We start from the raw sequence: 20000 nt of genomic DNA on the forward strand, positions 1-20000 counted from the left end.
TACCGTACTACGTGGCTGGGCAATATACTACGTGGCTCTGCTACATACTATGTGGCTGGGCAAAATACTACGTGACTGGGCAATATACCGTACTATGTGGCTCTGCTATATACTACGTGGCTGGGCAATATACTACGTGGCTGGGCAATATACTACGTGGCTGGGCAATATACTACGTGGCTGGGCAATATACTACGTGGCTGGGCAATATACTACGTGGCTGGGCAATATACTACGTGGCTGGGCAATATACTACGTGACTGGGCAATATACTACGTGACTGGGCAATATACTACGTGACTGGGCAACATACTACGTGACTGGGCAATATACTACGTGGCTCTGCTACATACTATGTGGCTGGGCAATATACTACGTGACTAGGCAATATACCGTACTACGTGGCTCTGCTATATACTGCGTGACTGGACAATATACCGTACTACGTGGCTGGGCAATATACTACGTGGCTCTGCTACATACTATGTGGCTGGGCAAAATACTACGTGACTGGGCAATATACCGTACTACGTGGCTCTGCTATATACTACGTGGCTCGGCAATATACTACGTGGCTGGGCAATATACTACGTGGCTGGGCAATATACTACGTGGCTGGGCAATATACTACGTGGCTGGGCAATATACTACGTGGCTGGGCAATATACTACGTGGCTGGGCAATATACTACGTGGCTGGGCAATATACTATGTGGCTGGGCAATATACTATGGCTGGACAATATACTCCGTCGCTGGGCAATATACTACGTGGCTGGGCAATATACTACGTGACTGGGCTACATACTACGTGACTGGGCAATATACTACGTGGCTCTGCTATATACTATGTGGCTGGGCAATATACTACGTGACTGGGCAATATACCGTACTACGTGGCTCTGCTATATACTACGTGACTGGACAATATACCGTACTACGTGGCTGGGCAATATACTACGTGGCTGGGCAATATACTACGTGGCTGGGCAATATACTACGTGGCTGGGCAATATACTACATGACTGGGCAACATACTACGTGACTGGGCAATATACTACGTGGCTCTGCTACATACTATGTGGCTGGGCAATATACTACGTGACTGGGCAATATACCGTACTACGTGGCTCTGCTATATACTGCGTGACTGGACAATATACCGTACTACGTGGCTGGGCAATATACTACGTGGCTGGGCAATATACTACGTGGCTGGGCAATATACTACGTGGCTGGGCAATATACTACGTGGCTGGGCAATATACTACGTGGCTGGGCAATATACTACGTGGCTGGGCAATATACTACGTGGCTGGGCAATATACTACGTGGCTGGGCAATATACTACGTGGCTGGGCAATATACTACGTGGCTGGACAATATACTCGGTCGCTGGGCAACATACTACGTGGCTCTGCTACATACTATGTGGCTGGGCAACATACTACGTGGCTCTACTATATACTACGTGGCTGGGCAATATACTACGTGGCTGGGCAATATACTACGTGGCTGGGCAATATACTACGTGGCTGGGTAATATACTACGTGGCTGGGCAATATACCGTACTACGTGGCTCTGCTATATACTACGTGGCTGGGCAATATACTACGTGACTGGGTAATATACTACGTGGCTGGGCAATATACTACGTGGCTGGGCAATATACTACGTGGCTGGGCAATATACTACGTGGCTGGGCAATAAACTACGTGGCTGGGCAATATACTACGTGGCTGGGCAATATACTATGTGACTGGGTAATATACTACGTGGCTGGGCAATATATTATGTGGCTGGGCAATATTACGTGGCTGGGCAATATACTACGTGGCTGGGCAATATACTACGTCGACATGCATATTCTAGAATACCCGATGCATTAGATTCGGGCCACCATCTAGTATAATATACTTTATCAAATCTCACCTTTTGAGAAAGAGATTCTCGGGCAGGCAGCCAACAACACAAATGCTAATGAAAGACTCTTAAGGTACCTTCACACTCAGCAACTTTACAACGAGAACGACAACGATCCGTGGCGCTGCAGCGTCCTGGATAGCGATCTCGTTGTGTTTGACACGCAGCATCGATCAGGATCCCGCTGTGACATCGCTGGTCGGAGCTAGAAGTCCAGAACTTAATTTGGTCGTCAGGTCGGCGTGTATCGTCTTGTTTGACAGCAAAAGCAACGATGCCAGTAATGTTTTTCATGGAGCTAACAACCAGCGAGAACGATAAGTACGTCACTGGATCGCTCCTGCATCGTTCTGGAGTTGCTGTGTTTGACGTCTCTACAGCGACCTAAACAGCGACGCTGCAGCGATCGGCTCGTTGTCTATATCGCTGCAGCGTCGCTGAGTGTGACGGTACCTTTACAGATAAAACTCAGACTTTCATACAAGTGTCTGGTGAGCACACTATCCCCCATATATAATTCTGTCAAGATCTTCTAAAGTCCCTCAGGGGAAGTGCCCGGAGTCATCATGCTTGTGTTGAACCGACCTATTGATCACCTATACGTAGGATAGGTCATCAATATGAGATCGATGGTGATTTGGCGCTCCCACTGTTAAGCTGAAATCCACTCCATATATGCGATGGATGGTACAGAACACAGGCCGCCGTACATTGATTAGAGGCCGTTGCTGAGGACAGCACTTTATCTCCCATTAATTTCAATAGAAGGTGAGGAGCAGTATATTTGCATCCAGCCCCTGACAGCAGATATCGGACCGATCTGATACTGATGATCTATCGTATGTATAGGACATCAATAGGTTGATAGGAAAGGCCAATTTAATCAGCTACTAAATATGTCTCAATCTGGAGCATCCGCCATGGCCTTGCATTTCCATAGATAGCCTATTGATTTCATTGACTCCATATAATGCTTTAATTTCCCCAATAATGGCACTGTAGGGAAATAACATACTAGTGGCCATTCTCCTTATAAGAGGTCAACAACCTGTGATTTTAACTTTTAAGGAACTTAATCAAGAAAAAAGTGATTATTGTCAAGTGTGCAACCTTTTTATACACAAAGTTTTGGGGGTGCAGGACTTGATATGCAAAACTGCACTAAGATTCTTTAAAAGACATTAAACATGATTATGTTGAGTGATATTTTTAGTTTTTAAAGTTGAAGGTAGATCTAAGTCCATCGAGTGCATCCTATAACCTAACATATTGATCCAGAGGAAGGCAAAAACCCCAGGAAGCAGATATTACCGTAACTGCCTTGTATTAGTGGAAAATGTATATGCAGCGGCTTCACCCCATCACCAGCACAGAATAATCATGGGTGTGTGTTGGTCATTTGCTTTTCATGTGTGTTCTCTTGGCAGTAAACAATGAAGGGATACCAGTAGTTTACATTCTCCTTGTAAATGCTAGTATTTGCACCCTGGTGACTATTATAGCACCTTTCCCCTTTACTGTGCAGTTGGTGTATAGAGCTGTCAAGGAAAAGGCTTAGTAATATGTTCTTGGCCAGGTACACTGTATTATTCACACTCCCTTGCTGAAGAGTAACTCGGGGAATAAAGTGTGATCTAAGTGTGTGTCATCCCACTGATTCCATAACCAGGAAAATAGCAATTCACATAAGTTGGGGCACGCTCACATTACCATTTGCTGATGGTAGTCTCTCTTTTGCCGTAGCATAAGTCTTTAGCTCGTTGGCCAAAGTAATAAATATGTACTAATATTTAATTTAATGTGCTAGGTTTTGTTCATGCTAGTGTTGTGTTTCTGGAAGTGGGTACATGCTGCCCACTATAAGGTGTAAGACTGCTCTCACTAAGTACGGTATATTGGGGGACACTCGCTTGGCACGGGATTAACATAGTCAGGCACGATTTTTGAACACAAAACAGTCCATGCTGTTAATTAAAGTGTCATAAACCGGGTTATGCACAGTCCATATTATACTTTCATCAAACACAATAGGCACCAACTGGTGATATTAACCCCTATCTGACCTTGGACGGGATAGTACGTCCGAGGTCAGATCCCCTGTTTTGATGCAGGGCTCTGCGGTGAGCCCGCATCAAAGCCGGGACATGTCAGCTGTTTTGAACAGCTGACATGTGCCCGTAATAGGCGCGGGCAGAATCGCAATCTGCCCGCACCTATTAACTAGTTAAATGCCGCTGTCAAACGCAGACAGCGGCACTTAACTACCGCTTCCGGCCGGGCGGCCGGAAATGACGTCATCGCCGACCCCCGTCACATGATCGGGGGTCGGCGATGCGTCTCCATTGTAACCATAGAGGTCCTTGAGACCTCTATGGTTACTGATCGCCGGTGGCTGTGAGCGCCACCCTGTGGTCGGCGCTCACAGCACACCTCCATTTCTGCTACATAGCAGCGATCAGCAGATCGCTGCTATGTAGCAGAGGCGATCGTGCTGTGCCTGCTTCTAGCCTCCCATGGAGGCTATTGAAGCATGGCAAAAGTTAAAAAAAAAGTTAAAAAAATAAAAAAAAATATAAAAAGTTTAAATCACCCCCCTTTCGCCCCAATCAAAATAAATCAATAAAAAAAAATATAAAATCTATGCATATTTGGTATCGCCGCGCTCAGAATCGCCCGATCTATCAACTAAAAAAAAGCATTAACCTGATCGCTAAACAGCGTAGCGGGAAAAAAATTCAAAACGCCAGAATTACGTTTTTTTGGTCGCTGCGACATTGCATTAAAATGCAATAACGGGCGATCAAAAGAACGTATCTGCACTGAAATGCTATCATTAAAAACGTCATCTCGGCACGCAAAAAATAAGCCCTCAACCGACCCCAGATCACGAAAAATGGAGACGCTACGGGTATCAGAAAATGGCGCAAATTTTTTTTTTTTTTTTTTTTTAGCAAAGTTTGGAATTTTTTTTTCACCACTTAGATAAAAAATAACCTAGTCATGTTAGATGTCTATGAACTCGTACTGACCTGAAGAATCATAATGTCAGTTCAGTTTTAGCATTTAGTGAACCTAGCAAAAAAGCCAAACAAAAAACAAGTGTGGGATTGCACTTTTTTTTGCAATTTCACCGCACTTGGAATTTTTTTCCCCGTTTTCTAGTACACGACATGCTAAAACCAATGATGTCGTTCAAAAGTACAACTTGTCCCGCAAAAAATGAGCCCTCACATGGCCAAATTGACGGAAAAATAAAAAAGTTATGGCTCTGGGAAGGAGGGGAGTGAAAAACGAACACGGAAAAACGAAAAATCCCAAGGTCATGAAGGGGTTAACTTGCAGCTTTGACTTAACACTTAATTTACGGCTTTAACTCACAGACACTAAACATGCTGGACCTCTCACTTCGCCCAGTTACCATGGGTGTCTGTACGCCGTACACTTCACCAATGTCCCAAGTCACATAACAGCGCATATGACACTGGGTCGCGGTCTCTAAACACGCCGAACCTCACTCTGTTCAGTCACCGTGGGAGACCACACAGTTCATAGAACATCCCAAGCACCAACAGTCTGTAAGGTACCTGACGGGAGCTCCTGCTCCACCTGCTGACTCCTTGTCAGTCCACTCCTCCGGGAAAGCTGCGTCACAGGGATCACCAACTTGCCTAGGCGGCATATCTTAGTCAGTCCAGACAGACCCAAGGATGGTAGCTTCCCCACATGAACCGCACATGTGACCTGTCCAGGTGCTATTCAGGACCTTGTCCAACACTCCAGGCCACCCGCAAGTCCAAAGCCCCACCATGTGCTATTCAGAACTCCTACTCCCAGGAAATTCCACACAGGTTGTTCAGTGTGCTATTGAGGACTCCTACTCCCAGGAAAATCCAACACACCAGGCTCACCAGGTCCAAAGCCCCACCATGTGCTATTCAGAACTCCTACTCCCAGGAAATTCAACACAGGTGGTTCAGTGTGCTATTCAGGGATCCGGTCCTACTCCCAGGACCTCCCAACACACAGGCTCTCCAGGACCTTCCACTGGAACCACACAGAGACTATGTGACCCACACCCTGGTCACATTATATACCCTTAACCACTCCCCTGGATGGATGGGAGTGTGGATGTGTGGCTAGTTTGTCCCGCCCATCTCACACAACTAGCCTAGTAAATCTCCCTTACCACTACACCATACATATACACACTTGAGGGTCTACAGGTCCCAGAACAACAACATTGCATCAGACTTACTACGCAGACTCCCTCTGCGACACATATCGGCCATTCACAACACAGCCAGTCACTGTTTTACCACGATTATCACAATAGATATGCCTCCATGCACATCCCAAAGAGCACTCACAGCGCCCCCTAGCTGTCACTGCATCACAAAGGCTATATGCACACGATGCATTTTTTCCGCGTTTTCTCCGCGGTGAAAAACGCTTAAACACTTACAAAATGCTTCCCATTATTTCTAATGGAATTCCACATTGTTTTGCACATGATGCGTTTTTTTCCACGAAAAAAAAAACCATTGCGGTAAAAAATGCAGCATGTTCATTAATTTTGCGGATTTCCTGCAATAGGAGTCAGGTTTTGCTCAGGAAAACACATTCTGCAACGTGTGCACATAGCCTAAAAGTCATCGGGGACAGCCACACGGAAGGGTGGTCAGGCAGGTGGGTCTCTGACGGCTTCTCCCCTCCCACTACCAATGACTGAGATCTCTCACTATACCCACACGCAGGGAGAGACCTGTCACTCAAAGGGAGAGGGCGGGTAGAAGCAGCCTAGGATCTGCCTGTCTGACTAGTCTCCCTCATAGCTCGGTCCCTGATAGCATTTAAAGTATGTTCTCTTTGAAATGTTGCTGTGTTTGAGAGTCAGACATACATGTCTGAAATCATACACCCAGTGGCTTATATATGCTGCCTGTGGTTCAGGCTGCATGTATCAGCTGACAGGTTCCCTTTAAGTTCAGTCCTGACCCCAAGAATAGCTTTGCAAACACTGGAAAACCTAAAATCTTGAATGTTCAGAACCTTGATGAAATTTAGATATTTTCTTGTGTATCATGTCTTTCAGAAAGGCCACCATACTCGTTAGGTAGCAGTTGGCTGAACGATTGATCATCTGACCATTACTCTCCAGACTTCTCCATATATAGAAACTAATGCTGAGCGTTTTCTATGAAAGTGCTGCTGCCATACACCCTTTCCAGTGGTTTACCGCCAGTGAGAACAAAAGATATGGCTATTTATATTCAACAGCTTGAATCCTACCCTCCCTGTGTTGAGAGTTGGGAGGCCACCATAAATATTAAAAACTATTGTCTGTTTTGGCTGACTTAAAGGGAACCTGCCATGTCCCCAAAGTTTGTTACTCTTTAGATATACAGTAAATATTCAGGTTTTATAATACTGTCTGGCCGCTTTCCTGAAAGTGTGGCTACTGAGAGAAAAATAACTTTATTCCTCCCTGGAGCTGCTTGCTTTCAGTCACAAGAGAAGTCACAATGTGGCTACAGTCTCCGCTCGCTATTCTGTGAACGGCCGCTGTGTGCACACCCTAGCACAAATGCTCTGCAGAGCCTGCTGTTAAAGTGATGTCCTGGGGAGTGTTTACAGCCGCCACTGCGCACTTACTGAGCAGTGCAGCTGCGCCAGCCGCGCCTCTATGACTGAAAGCCGGAGGCTGCAGTGTCTCGTGGTAGCTGCACATTCAGTAAGATAGCTTGGCAACCTTGTAATTCTATTAACCCCGAGATTAACCCAATATCTACAAATAATCATGTTTGGGGATATGACTGATTACCTTTTAAGCCTAATATGTATAGGAACCTTTAAGAGTTACTTCTGAGATATCAAAATATCAATAGCTGAAGCACACTCAGTAATGTAAGCCACATGGCATGTGTTATAGCAGACACACATCCACCGCTCATGAATAACGGCTTGTGCAGGTGACTATTTTAATCAGATGAGTGCTATCTGCAGTTTTCACGGATATCACTCATACCCATGTTATTCTATGTGGTCCAAGGAAAATAATCACAGCTTTCTTTATTTCTAGAATGTTGGTTCCCTTTTAAAGGAGAACACCTAATGTTAAAATGTCTTTTTGAGAAATGTAAAACCTCTAATATACTCATATAGCCTCTTCACGTATCAACGAACCTGTCAATCTCTTATGTCGGCACACAGAATTTGATCTCTCGGGGAGAGAACACAGTCAAAGGTGTTTGGCAGCAAACTATTCCCCTCTTCCCTTTGAGAAAATAAATCAAACACCATGCCAACTGGTGTTTAGCAGAAAGGCTAAAATATGAGAAATAACCTCCATGACATGCAATGTGTGGCCAACTAGGGGACATCATGACTATTTATGGCTAGCATGTACAAAAATGAAGTGTACGTATGTGTACCTGATTGTTGGAAGGAAAGAACGCGCTCTTTCGGCATGAAGTCTTTGTAGTGTATGGGCAATAAACTTATCAGAATAATATGGTTTCTCTAAAGTCATTGACTCCGTTTCCTGCAATCTGGCTGGAGGACCTTGCTCCCAACATTTCCACTCAGGGATCAAAGTTTCTAAAAGTGAAATAGTTTATATTCTCAGTGTGGAAAAATCTAATAAAGAATTATTCCACTACGATGCTATGTTCCTTATCGGATCACTTTTGAAAACTTTGAGGTATTCCTGATAGCCCTTACATAGATGGGGCAGGCTTCATGGAGGCTATAATGTCTCCATTGTTGACTTTGACAGATTATAGAATTGATTAGGTATGTGAAACTGTCCGCAATCTTTACTGTATCTCTTCTGTCTCTGCCTTTCTCCGCAGATCTGTGATGTCATCCCGGAGGGCCGAGCCTGGGAGCTCCCTTGGAACATTGAAGCATCGTGTTTCACTATGACTGTTGGAGCAGAGGAATTGTGAAGCCGAGGACAGATGAGGAGTGAGCTCCTTCATTGATTGCAAAACCACTGGATTATAAAGCCTCGAAAAGGATTTCTTTTTTTCCCCTTTCTCCAGGATTCTCAAATTTTATTCTGTGCCTAAAATCTGATTTAGCACTGGTTGTGGACAGTCAATGGTCTACACCATGTGTCATGTCATAGTAACATGCCGCTCTATGCTGTGGACCATCCTGAGTATTGTCGTTGCCTTTGGAGAACTCATAGCTTTTATGAGTGAGGACTGGCTGATCGGCAAAGCAAAGAGCACAAATATCGATAACAGGACCGGCGGTCACCATGAGCCTTATCGGCCAACATTGGGCATCTATGGACGTTGTATTAAAGTGCCTAAAGTACAGTACTTCAGAAGAGATGCGCTTTGTGGGCCGTATGCGGAGCACTTCAGTGAGATAGCGAGTGGCTTCTGGCAGGCTACAGCTATCTTCCTTGCCGTGGGCATATCCATCCTCTGTATCGTAGCTTTTGTTTCTGTTTTTACAATGTGCGTGCAAAGTGTAATGAAAAAAAGTATATTCAATGTGTGCGGGCTGCTACAAGGAATTGCAGGTACGTAATCAATGAGAATATTGTGTATTTTATGTGCAATAACTCTCGCTTATCTCTTTTCTGTCTCTCTATATCGCTGGTCTCCAACCTGTGGTTTCTAAAACGTCTCCGCAACAGATGGGAATCCACAGGTTGGACGGACACTTCTAATATGGATGCAGCAGAGCTCTGTGTCTTTCACATCGCATCTCTTTGGGGCCTTGGTGTTTAGCAGAAAGGTAAAGTATGTAGTGTTGACCCCTGGAAGGTGCATTGTGTGGCCCACTAAGGGCTGGTTATGTGAGAAGAGACATTAGATTTACAGATCTGTACAATGGACGAAGTAACTGAAGGCAATGAAGGAGCTTGATGATTTTATGAACTTCACGTTGTCATCCACCTCATGCCGATCTATAAGTGAATGTCAGAGTGTTGTAACTAGAATTGAGTTGTATCACTGCATACAGATGGATAGTTGCTTTCTACCAGGGCCATGGGGTCGGTAAGCCAAACTTCTGACTCCTCGATTTCCCGGACTCCGAGACCGACTCCACAGCACTGGTCACTACTGACGATGTACATATAGTGAAGCACAGATTCCTCTGACTCCACATCATTGGTCACTACTGAGCATGTACATAGTGCAGCACAGATTCATCTCCTCTATGACTCCGCAGCACTGGTCACTACTGACGATGTACATATAGTGAAGCACAGATTCCTCTGACTCCACAGCACTGGTCAATACTGAGCATGTACATAGTGCAGCACAGATTAATCTATATGACTCCACAGCACTGGTCAATACTGAGCATGTACATAGTGCAGCACAGATTAATCTATATGACTCCACAGCACTGGTCACTACTGAGCATGTACATAGTGCAGCACAGATTCATCTCCTCTATGACTCAGCAGCACTGGTCACTACTGAGAATGTACATAAAGTGCAGCACGGATTCATTCAAATAAAAGCCGAGATCCTTAGATCAGGAACAGACATTTATAAGACATTTCATAACTTTCCCAAATTATTATGCAAATTGTCTCTTCAGAGAGGAAGAGGGCTAGAACTCTAGTGCCAGCTATTGGAAGTAACAATCCTAACAGTCAATGTCAACCCTTTAACGAGCCTTGTCACATGACTTAGGATAAAAGCCAAACCAGAAACTCAATTTCCAGACACTGTGGTTCGGGGTACTGCTCCCCGTCAACGCAAAGTGGAGATTGGTTTGGCTGGTATGCAATCAATGAGGATATTGTGTATTTTATGTGCCATAATTCTCACTTATCTCTTTTCTGTCTCTCTATATCTCTGGTCTCCATCCTGTGGTTTCTAAAACGTCTCCGCAACAGAAGGGAATCCACAGGTTGGACAGACACTTCTAACATGTCTAATATCCCGGTCAGACGCCTCTCAATCAGCCAAACCAGATCTCCACTTTGCACTGATGAGGGGCACTACCCCCGAAATGGTGTCTGCAAATTGAGATTCTGTTTTCACTTTTATCCTAAGTCATGTGACAAGGCTCGTTAAAGGGTCGACACTGACTGTTAGGATTGCTACTTCCAATAGGTGGCACTAGAGTTCTAGTCCTCTTCCTCTCTGAAGAGACAATCTGCATATTTCCCAGAGGAACATTGCGGCTTTAAGTCTCCTCACCTCAACATGCTTAACATGTCACTCTCTGCAAGGAGAAACGATACATTTTGGATCAAAATTATGAAAACATTTACAGCACATCCTGCACTGTACTACTGTACCCAATTTTTTTTATATATTTTCGGAGTCGGTCCATTTTATACCGACACTGACTCAATGACTCCGACTCCACAGCCCTGCATTCTACCAGATGGATTATTACCTTCTCTACCTCAAAGGTCACATTGGTTATTTCATAGCAACGGTCAGGACCTTGTCAATATTTGTACATGGTAATCTCCAGTGTTCTTGTCAGATTTCTTCCCTAGTCACTGGAACTGGCTGTAGTACAGCAGGTTCACACCATTGTATATAGACGTATACTGGCGTGTGTAAAATCTGGGTAACTTTGCTTCTTTTATACAAAATGTCACTTTTTTGGCTATGTCTGTTTGTCCTTGCCTATCTGTTGTGTATCTATACATTTTGTATCTGTCTATGTATTCCTCTCCTGTCTGCCCTGATTTTAATCAGCCCATGTGACCTTTCGGCTCAAAATAGAGACTTTCTCCAGCCAATGGTTCTGCTGTTTTAAACTGAAATGTTGCATGAACTCATTAAACTCCCTTTTCTCACCATCTGATTCCAATATTTGGAGTACTTCCCCCACTCATGCTCGGATAACACCTTATCGCTCATTCATCACTATTAATGAGCCGAAACTATGCACATGGGTGAACAAACTAAAGTGTTGCCAACATTTTTCGGGTTGTTTGGGTCACAACTGATGGGCTTGTCCACTTGCTATATCGTTGTATCTCTTTTCAGGTATTTTATTAGGAAAAAGTCTGTATTAGGCTGTGTGCACACGTTCAGGATTTTTCGCTATAAAACCGCGAAGAAAAAAAGAATACCTTAAGCATCCTATTATTAGAATGCAATCCGCAATTATTGTGCACATGTTGCGTTTTTTTCCACGGCGGAATCGCATTCCGGAAAAAAGCGCAGCATGTTCATTCTTTGTGCGGAATCGCGGGGATTCCGCACACATAGGAATGCATTGATCCGCTTACTTTCCACATGTGGCTATGCCCACCATGTGGGAAGTAAGCGGATCATGTGCGGTTGGTACCCAGGGTGGAGGAGAGGAGACTCTCCTCCAGGCCCTGGGAACCATATAATTGTTAAAAAAAAAAAAAAATAAAAACTCGTGATATTCTCACCTTCCGGCGTTCCTGGCAGTCTTCCTGCTCCTCGCGATGCTCCCGTTCCCAATAATGCCTTGCGGCAATGACCTGTGATGACTTAGCGGTCATCACAGGTCATTCTCGCAATGCATTACTGGGAACGCGAGCATTGGGAATGCTGTGGGGGACGCCGGAAGGTGAGAATATCGCAATATTTTTTTAAAAATTATTTTTAACATTATATTTTTTTACTGCATAGGCAGCATCAATAGTAAAAAGTTGGTCACACTTGTCAAACACTATGTTTGACAAGTGTGACCAACCTGTCAATCAGTTTTCCAAGCGATGCTACAGATCGCTTGGAAAATGCTAGCATTCTGCAAGCTAATTACGCTTGTAAAACGCTAGTGTTTAGCGGGAAAACGCATGCCAATTCCTCATGCGTTTTTCCTGCGGCAGGGAGTTCCGGAATTGCGAAAATTTCCACGGCAATTCCGGACGTGTGCACATAGCCTTAGAGTATTTTAATATTACTGTGATTCTGTAAAGTGTGAAGACAAACATGCCCGCTGCACTAGACAGTTCGATCTGCAGACAGGTGCCTTTGGGGCTGAAGGAAGCCAGAGGACCAGGAGGAAATGAGATTTGGTGCGGGCTCGAGCTGTTGACAGACATGTTTAAATGATAACCGTTTAGTTCTATTTTTGCTGCCGCCTATGGAAATTCATATTGAGGGCAGGAGCTCTGCACAGCTCTTACCACATGGCACAGACTAATGAGATGAAGTCCACAAAGGAGCCGGATCTGACATTATCTAGCTGTGAAGAGACATACAACAGGCAGCCACTTTGTTTCCTGAGTCATTTTCTCCTTCTTGTAACATAATTGGAGAGACCTCGATGGTTTCTGCTGCTCACGTGTCCTGCAAACTCCAGAAATTAGATGAAGAATTTACTTTGGCATTGGGTAGATGGCATTTAAGGTTTGATTAAAAATATATATAAAATCTTATTCACGTCATGTGGTGAAGGGGTTGTAAAGGACTGACTACAATGCTCAAACAGCCCGAGGGTCTCCTTATAACCTCATAAATGCCTATGGGGCTGTAAGTTCAGGGCAGGAGACACTTGGTCAATTTAGGCATTGTGGTCAGTTTAACATGGCTAGTGGTAGCACATAGGTATACATTTCCAGAGAATAACAGAGCAACTACATAACGATGTTGATTCTTTTCTTTTTTTTGTGAAGAATGCAACCATTTACTCATGCGAGCATGTCAGAAGGGCTGATAAAGTTCTCCTCTATAAATCCAAAGTTGTTAATTGAAAATCGCTAATTAGAAGACAAGTACCGTAATCTGGTCTTCACATAGATTGCTGCCCATGTAATACATTTGTTCTGGCTGATGGAGTTTGATCCTGAGCAAAGGACTATCTCTCTGTGATGGCCATATGCTACGGTACAGAACTTGGATTGTGGTTGTATACCCTATAAGACTTTCCACTACTAAAGTTGTTTTTTCATTAACAAAATGGAACCATTGATCATCTAGATCTGCTAGTGTCCATTTGATGTTAGTTTTAAAGAGGAGCTGTCACTTGCTATAGTTAATTATGTAATTGTTTTACCTGATGTTCTCAATCTGGCATGTTTTTTCTTTTGTTCCTGCTCCTCTCCATTCCCAAGATATGGCCTCCTCTTCCCAGTATAGAAATCTAATCTTGTCATTTGAGGGCTTGGTCTTCCAGAAGTATTAATGATGACACCCGATTTGACTAAAAAGATAACATTTCTGCGCAGGGAAGAGGAAGCCATATCTCGGGAATGATCAGGCACAAAAGAAAGACGTCAGATTCAGGAGAACAGCTGCATTTACACCAAGTAAAAAAAAAATACATATTTATGGCAAGTGACAGGTGATATTTAAAGGGGTTGTCCAGGCCTTTTACATTGATGACTTATCCTTAGAATATGTCATCAATAACTGATTGGTGGGGGTGCGGCGCCCTTGCTGATCCAGGGGTGCCAAGTTGCGGAGCTTCGTCACCTGCATAGTGGCCATGGCCAGGTACTTCACATCCACCTTCTATTCATATAAGAGGAGCATGTGCGGTACCCGGCCGCAGCCACTTACTGTTGCTGGAACTGTACTCTTCAGCTTCACAACTCTTCACATCCGGCTGATCAGCTGATAGGCTAAGGGTATGTGCACACGATGCAGATTTAGTGCAGAACTGCAGCAGATTTTTCTGCAGCAGAAACGCTGCAGAACTGCACTGTGATCACAGTACAATGTAAATCAATGTGAAAAAAAAAAAGCTGTGCACATGGTGCAGAAAAATCTGCGCAGAAACGCTGCAGATTTCAAAGAAGTGCCTGTCACTTCTTTTGTGCAGTTCTGCAGCGTTTCTGCACCCCTCCATAATAGAAATCTGCAGGTGCGTTTTTTATGCGTTTTTGATGCGTTTTTGATGCGTTTTTGATGCGTTTTTATGCGTTTTTTATGCGTTTTTTGTGCAGATTTGTGCTCAAAAAACGCATCAAAAACGCATAAAAAACGCACCTGCAGATTCTGCCAGGAGATGCAGATTTAGTGCAGAACTGCAGCAGATTTTTCTGCACCAAATCTGCATCGTGTGCACACAGCCTGAGTGCCCGGTATTACAACCGCACCGCTTATATATATTTATGACCTATGCTCAATGTAAAGGTCCCTGACCACCCCTTTAAGTTTTCAACTATGTTGTAACTGTATGTTATAAATTGTATGTATTGTGCAGGTCTAGGCAGATATACATCTATAATAATGGGTGACAGCCGTCAAATTACCCTGAGATCTGTTCTTGAATTGACTCAGTGAATGAAGGTTAATTGGCTATTGTTGGAGCAAACGAAAATCACAGAACCACTAATTTGTAATTCAGTCCCATAATTCCAGTGTCAGGATCCTGGCATCCTATTTATCTAGGTTTTCCCTCGTGGGTAAACACAGCTGAGCAGTACGATCTTCCATGTGCGATCTTCCGTGTGCAGAGCACAGAAGTATTTTCTTCCTGACCATTGTGAGACTTTGTAGGATTCTCACTTCACATTCAACACTTTTTTCTTACTTATCAACTTTTCACTTTATAGAAACAGTTTGTTCTTTGTGAGTCTGGAAAGTTTTACTGATTTATGTAATGACTTTACCAAATCAAAGATTCCTGTAAATACCAGTAAATGATGAAACATTTGCCTGTCTAGGAAGTTCCCAGCATAACTTTTTATATTGCTCATAATCAACTAATCGCTTCATGGGAACTTTATTCATTATGCTTTAAGATCGCGATATACATTGCATAAAAATCTAATTAATTGGCCGTTTTTTAGCAAACAATCGATCAGCCGGGTTGGATTTCTTCAGCTGATGATCAGCATTAGTTGTATAATTGGCTGAAAAAGCTTCAATATTGGCTGACAGTCTGTGAAATGTTATGGGCCATCGACAAACGATCGTCATCGCATTTTTATCCAATGTGTATGAGGGGCTTTAGTGTTGACTTACCAGTTGGCCACCTATTTAATTAACTGCTGGTCTATTGCCTCCCCTTCTTTGTCACCGCCATCACTGGCAGCTGCTGTAAATAAGATTTTGCATGGAGTGTCATCGCGATAATCCCTTTATATATCCTACTAGCTGAAGAGCCCGGCATTGCCTGGTCAAAGTAAATATCTGTGGTTAGTTATAGCATGTCACTTCTCTTATTTTCCCATCACGCCTCTCATTTTTCCCCTCACATCTCTCATTTTCTCCCTCACACCTCTCATTTTCTCCCTCACTCCTCTCATTCCCCCCTAACACTTGTCATTTCGACCTCACATCTGTCATTTTCCTATCACTACACTATTTTCCCTCACTCCTCTCATTTTGCACTCACACCTTTTCATTTTCACCTCACACCTCTCATTTTCACCTCAGTATATACATGTTTGTAATCTCCCTTATATATAGTATACACCTGTATGTCATCTCCTGTATATAGTATATACCTGTATGTCATCTCCCCTGTATATAGTATATACCTGCTGTGTGTCATCTCCCCTGTATATAGTATATACCTGTATGTCATCTCCTCCTATATATAGTATATACCTGTATGTCATCTCCTCCTATATATAGTATATACCTGTATGTCATCTCCTCCTGTATATAGTATATACCTGTAGGTAATCTGCTCCTGTATATAGTATATACCTGTGTCATCTCCTCCTGCATTTAGTATATACCTTTATGTCATCTCCTCCTGTATATAGTATATATCTGTGTGTCATCTCCCCTGTATATAGTATATACCTGTGTGATCTCCTGTATTAGACCTCATTAACACGTTATTTGCTCAGTATTTTTACCTCAGTATTTGTAAGATAAATTGGCAGCCTGATATATCCCCAGCCAACAGGAAGCCCTCCCCCAGGCAGTATATATTAGCTCACACATATACATAATAGACAGGTCATGTGACTGACAGCTGCTGTCTTTCCTATATGGTACATTTGTTGCTCTTGTAGTTTGTCTGCTTATTAATCAGATTTTTATTTTTGAAGGCTAATACCAGACTTGTGTGTGTTTTAGGGCGAGTTTCGTTTGTCAAGTTGTGTGTGTTGAGTTTTGTGTGGCAACATGCGTGTAGCAACTCTTTGTGTGTCGAGTTGCATGTAACAGGTTAGTGTAGCAAGTTGTGTGCAGCAAGTTTTGCGCATGGCGAGTTTTGCGCGTGGTGAGTTTTATGTCTGCTGCCTTTTGAGTATGTGCAAGTTTTGTGTGAGGCAACTTTTGCATGTGTTGCAAATTTTGTGCATATGGCAATTTTTCTGCGTGTGCAAGTTTTGCGTGTGGCGAGTTTTCCATGAGGTGAGTTTTGCACTTGTGGCGAGTTTTGCGTGAGCCTAGTTTTTGCATGTGGCGAGTTTTGAGTGGCGACTTTTGTGTTTCGACTTTTATGTGGCGAGGTTGGTGTATGTGTGGTGAAATGTGTGCTGAGGGTGGTATATGTGTTCAAGCACGTGGTAGTGTGTGGCGCATTTTGTGTGTGTGTTCATATCCCCATGTGTGGTGAGTATCCCATGTCGGGGCTCCACTTTAGCAACTGTATGGTATATACTCTTTGGCGCCATCGCTCTCATTCTTTAAGTCCCCCTTGTTCACATCTGGCAGCTGTCAATTCGCCTCCAACACTTTTCATTTCACTTTTTCCCCATTATGTAGATAGGGGCAAAATTGTTTGGTGAATTGGAAAGCGCGGGGTTAAAATTTCACCTCACAACATAGCCTATGATGCTCTCGGGGTCCAGACGTGTGACTGTGCAAAATTTTGTTGCTGTAGCTGCGACGCTTCCAACACTTTTCCTTTCCCTTTTTTCCCCATTATGTAGATAGGGGCAAAATTGTTTGGTGAATTGGAAAGCGCGGGGTTAAAATTTCGCCTCACAATATAGCCTATGACGGTGCAGATGCCAATCCCGGACATACACACACACACACACACACACACACACACACACACACACACACACACACACACACACACACACATTCAGCTTTATATAGTAGATTAGGGCATATAGATGTCAGATGGGGTCCCTGGCTGGATGAGTATTAGCCGGTCTGCAATGAACAGCTGGCAATAACTATGAATTTGGTTGTTTTGTATGTTATGGCAAGAATTGAACCAATGGTCCCGAGCTCCTTTCCCCACATTCTCTAATAATGTTAAAGAGCCCATCTAACACTTGGTGCCTTATAGCAGTATTAGCTAGCTTCTGGTAGTCCATGAGAACATTTTATAACCGGACCATGCAATTATAGCCACATAAATAATGATCATAGCAGTAGGAATTGTTGGATTTTACAAAAGCTGCAGGCTTATGCTGTACGCAGGGCTGTGGAGACGGTAAGCCAGACCTCCGACTCCCAACTCCTCAATTTCCATGACTCCGACTCCCAACTCCACAGCCCTGGCTGTACCTGGCTAATATTGAGTGGACAGCAGATGGTTTTGTGTCCATCATTAAACTTTGTTGATATATTTAGTAATTCCTCTATGTACTATATTATTCATCAGTAGTTTATTTGTTTTGTTCCTTCCTGTAATCCTCCATGTTGTGATGATGAAGATAATTGTTGCTGTGCGTCCCAAGAAAAATTCCATAGTTCATTCTCCTCCAATGTCTGAATGCTAATGATTCTGCTGAAGGCTGAAATCTGCCACAGGATCATGGGGAAAAAGCTCATGCATTCATAAACGTTAAACCTGTGCCCCTGTACATAGTAGATGAAGATCTGTTGAACCTGTCTATTTAGCAGGAGCCGCCAACCATAGGAGGAGGTCTCCGGATTTTAACCCAATTAATGATTATGCGGGAAAGAAGGAATGGACTGTTCAAATTCTGTTCCTTTAGTTCTAAAGAGTGATAGACATCTTTGGTGGTTGCTTAAAGGGAACCTGTCACCCCCAAAATGGGAGGTGAGCTAAGCCCACCGGCATCAACGGCTTATCTACAGCATTCTGGAATGCTGTAGATAAGCCCCGATGTATCCTAAAAGATGAGAAAAAGAGGTTAAATTACACTCACCCAGGGGCGGTCCCGGTCCGGTTCTGGTCCGATGGGTGTCGTGGTCCAGTCCGGGGCCTCATATCTTCATCAGATGACATCCTCTTCTGGTCTTCACAGGCGTACTTTGTCTGCCCTGCCTTGTACTGTAGTGCGCAGGCATCGGGAAAGGTCATAGAGGCCCGGCGCCTGCACATTGCAGTACTTTGCTCTGCCCTCAACAGGGCAGACAAAGTACACCTGCGCTGGAGCCGCAGCGTGAAGACCAGAAGAGGACATCATCGTAAGAAGATGGGAGGCCCCGGACTGGACCGCGACTCCCATCGGACCAGAACCGGACAGGGACCGCCCCTAGGTGAGTATAATCTAGCCTTTTTTTCTCATCTTTCAGGATACATCGGGGGGCTTATCTACAGCATTACAGTATTCTGTAGATTAGCCCCTGATGCCGGTGGGCTTAGCTCACCTTCCATTTCGGGGGTGACAGGTTCCCTTTAAAAGCAACCTATCTATCCTCTCTTCCTTGAACACACACTTATGGGAAGGATGAAGGATCTCTCTTACTTATCCTTCTGTGCAAATCATAAGCGTGGCATGCTTGTCTGATCAGGCTATTAATTGAGATGTTTGCCCATCAGCGAACATTTACCGTCGCAGGCCAAAGCCCTTCGAATTTTCATTTTTTCCAACATCTTGAGTTGGTAAAATAGTGATGTTTATGTCCCTCTTCCCAGGAACGACCAAAACAATGCCCCGAAAACAACCATGGCTGTCTTCTTTAGGTTGTGATTTTTTTTTTTTTTTACACTAACCTTGTTCCTTTTTGGACTGCGACATTCCCAGAGTTGCCATGATTGTTTCCAAAAATACACAGATTCTGGCAAATCTTGGACTGTCAGTTATAGATCTTGCATAACCAATTTTTCAAGGATGTATCGGGTTTGTTGTTGGACAATCTGGACCCAATCAATGATCAATTTAGAATAAATGTACTGAAATCAGTAGGTTCAGCTGCCATCCATTTGTAGACTCACTGAGGCTGTGTTTTTTGGTTAGCTACTATTGATAGCCTCTTCTCCTGCCAATTATTTACTGATTTGAGCCTCACTGAAGAGGCGTTGCTAGAGTCTTAAGAGTCTAAAAGA

General features: G+C 43.7%; 1 protein-coding gene across 2 annotated transcripts in view; it reads left to right on the forward strand.

Moving 5' to 3' along the window:
• Positions 1-20000, forward strand: part of LHFPL2 (LHFPL tetraspan subfamily member 2) — a 167606-nt gene that overhangs the window by 118722 nt on the left and 28884 nt on the right. For both annotated transcript variants that reach the window (XM_069749909.1, XM_069749915.1), the window contains one exon: positions 8774-9456. In XM_069749909.1, the coding sequence (XP_069606010.1) occupies positions 9024-9456 (433 nt within the window). In that variant the 5' untranslated portion in view covers positions 8774-9023. The remainder of the gene's footprint in view (positions 1-8773; positions 9457-20000) is intronic.

This window comes from Ranitomeya imitator, chromosome 1 (assembly GCF_032444005.1).
Source record: "Ranitomeya imitator isolate aRanImi1 chromosome 1, aRanImi1.pri, whole genome shotgun sequence".
In the NCBI taxonomy this organism is placed as follows: domain Eukaryota; kingdom Metazoa; phylum Chordata; class Amphibia; order Anura; family Dendrobatidae; genus Ranitomeya; species Ranitomeya imitator.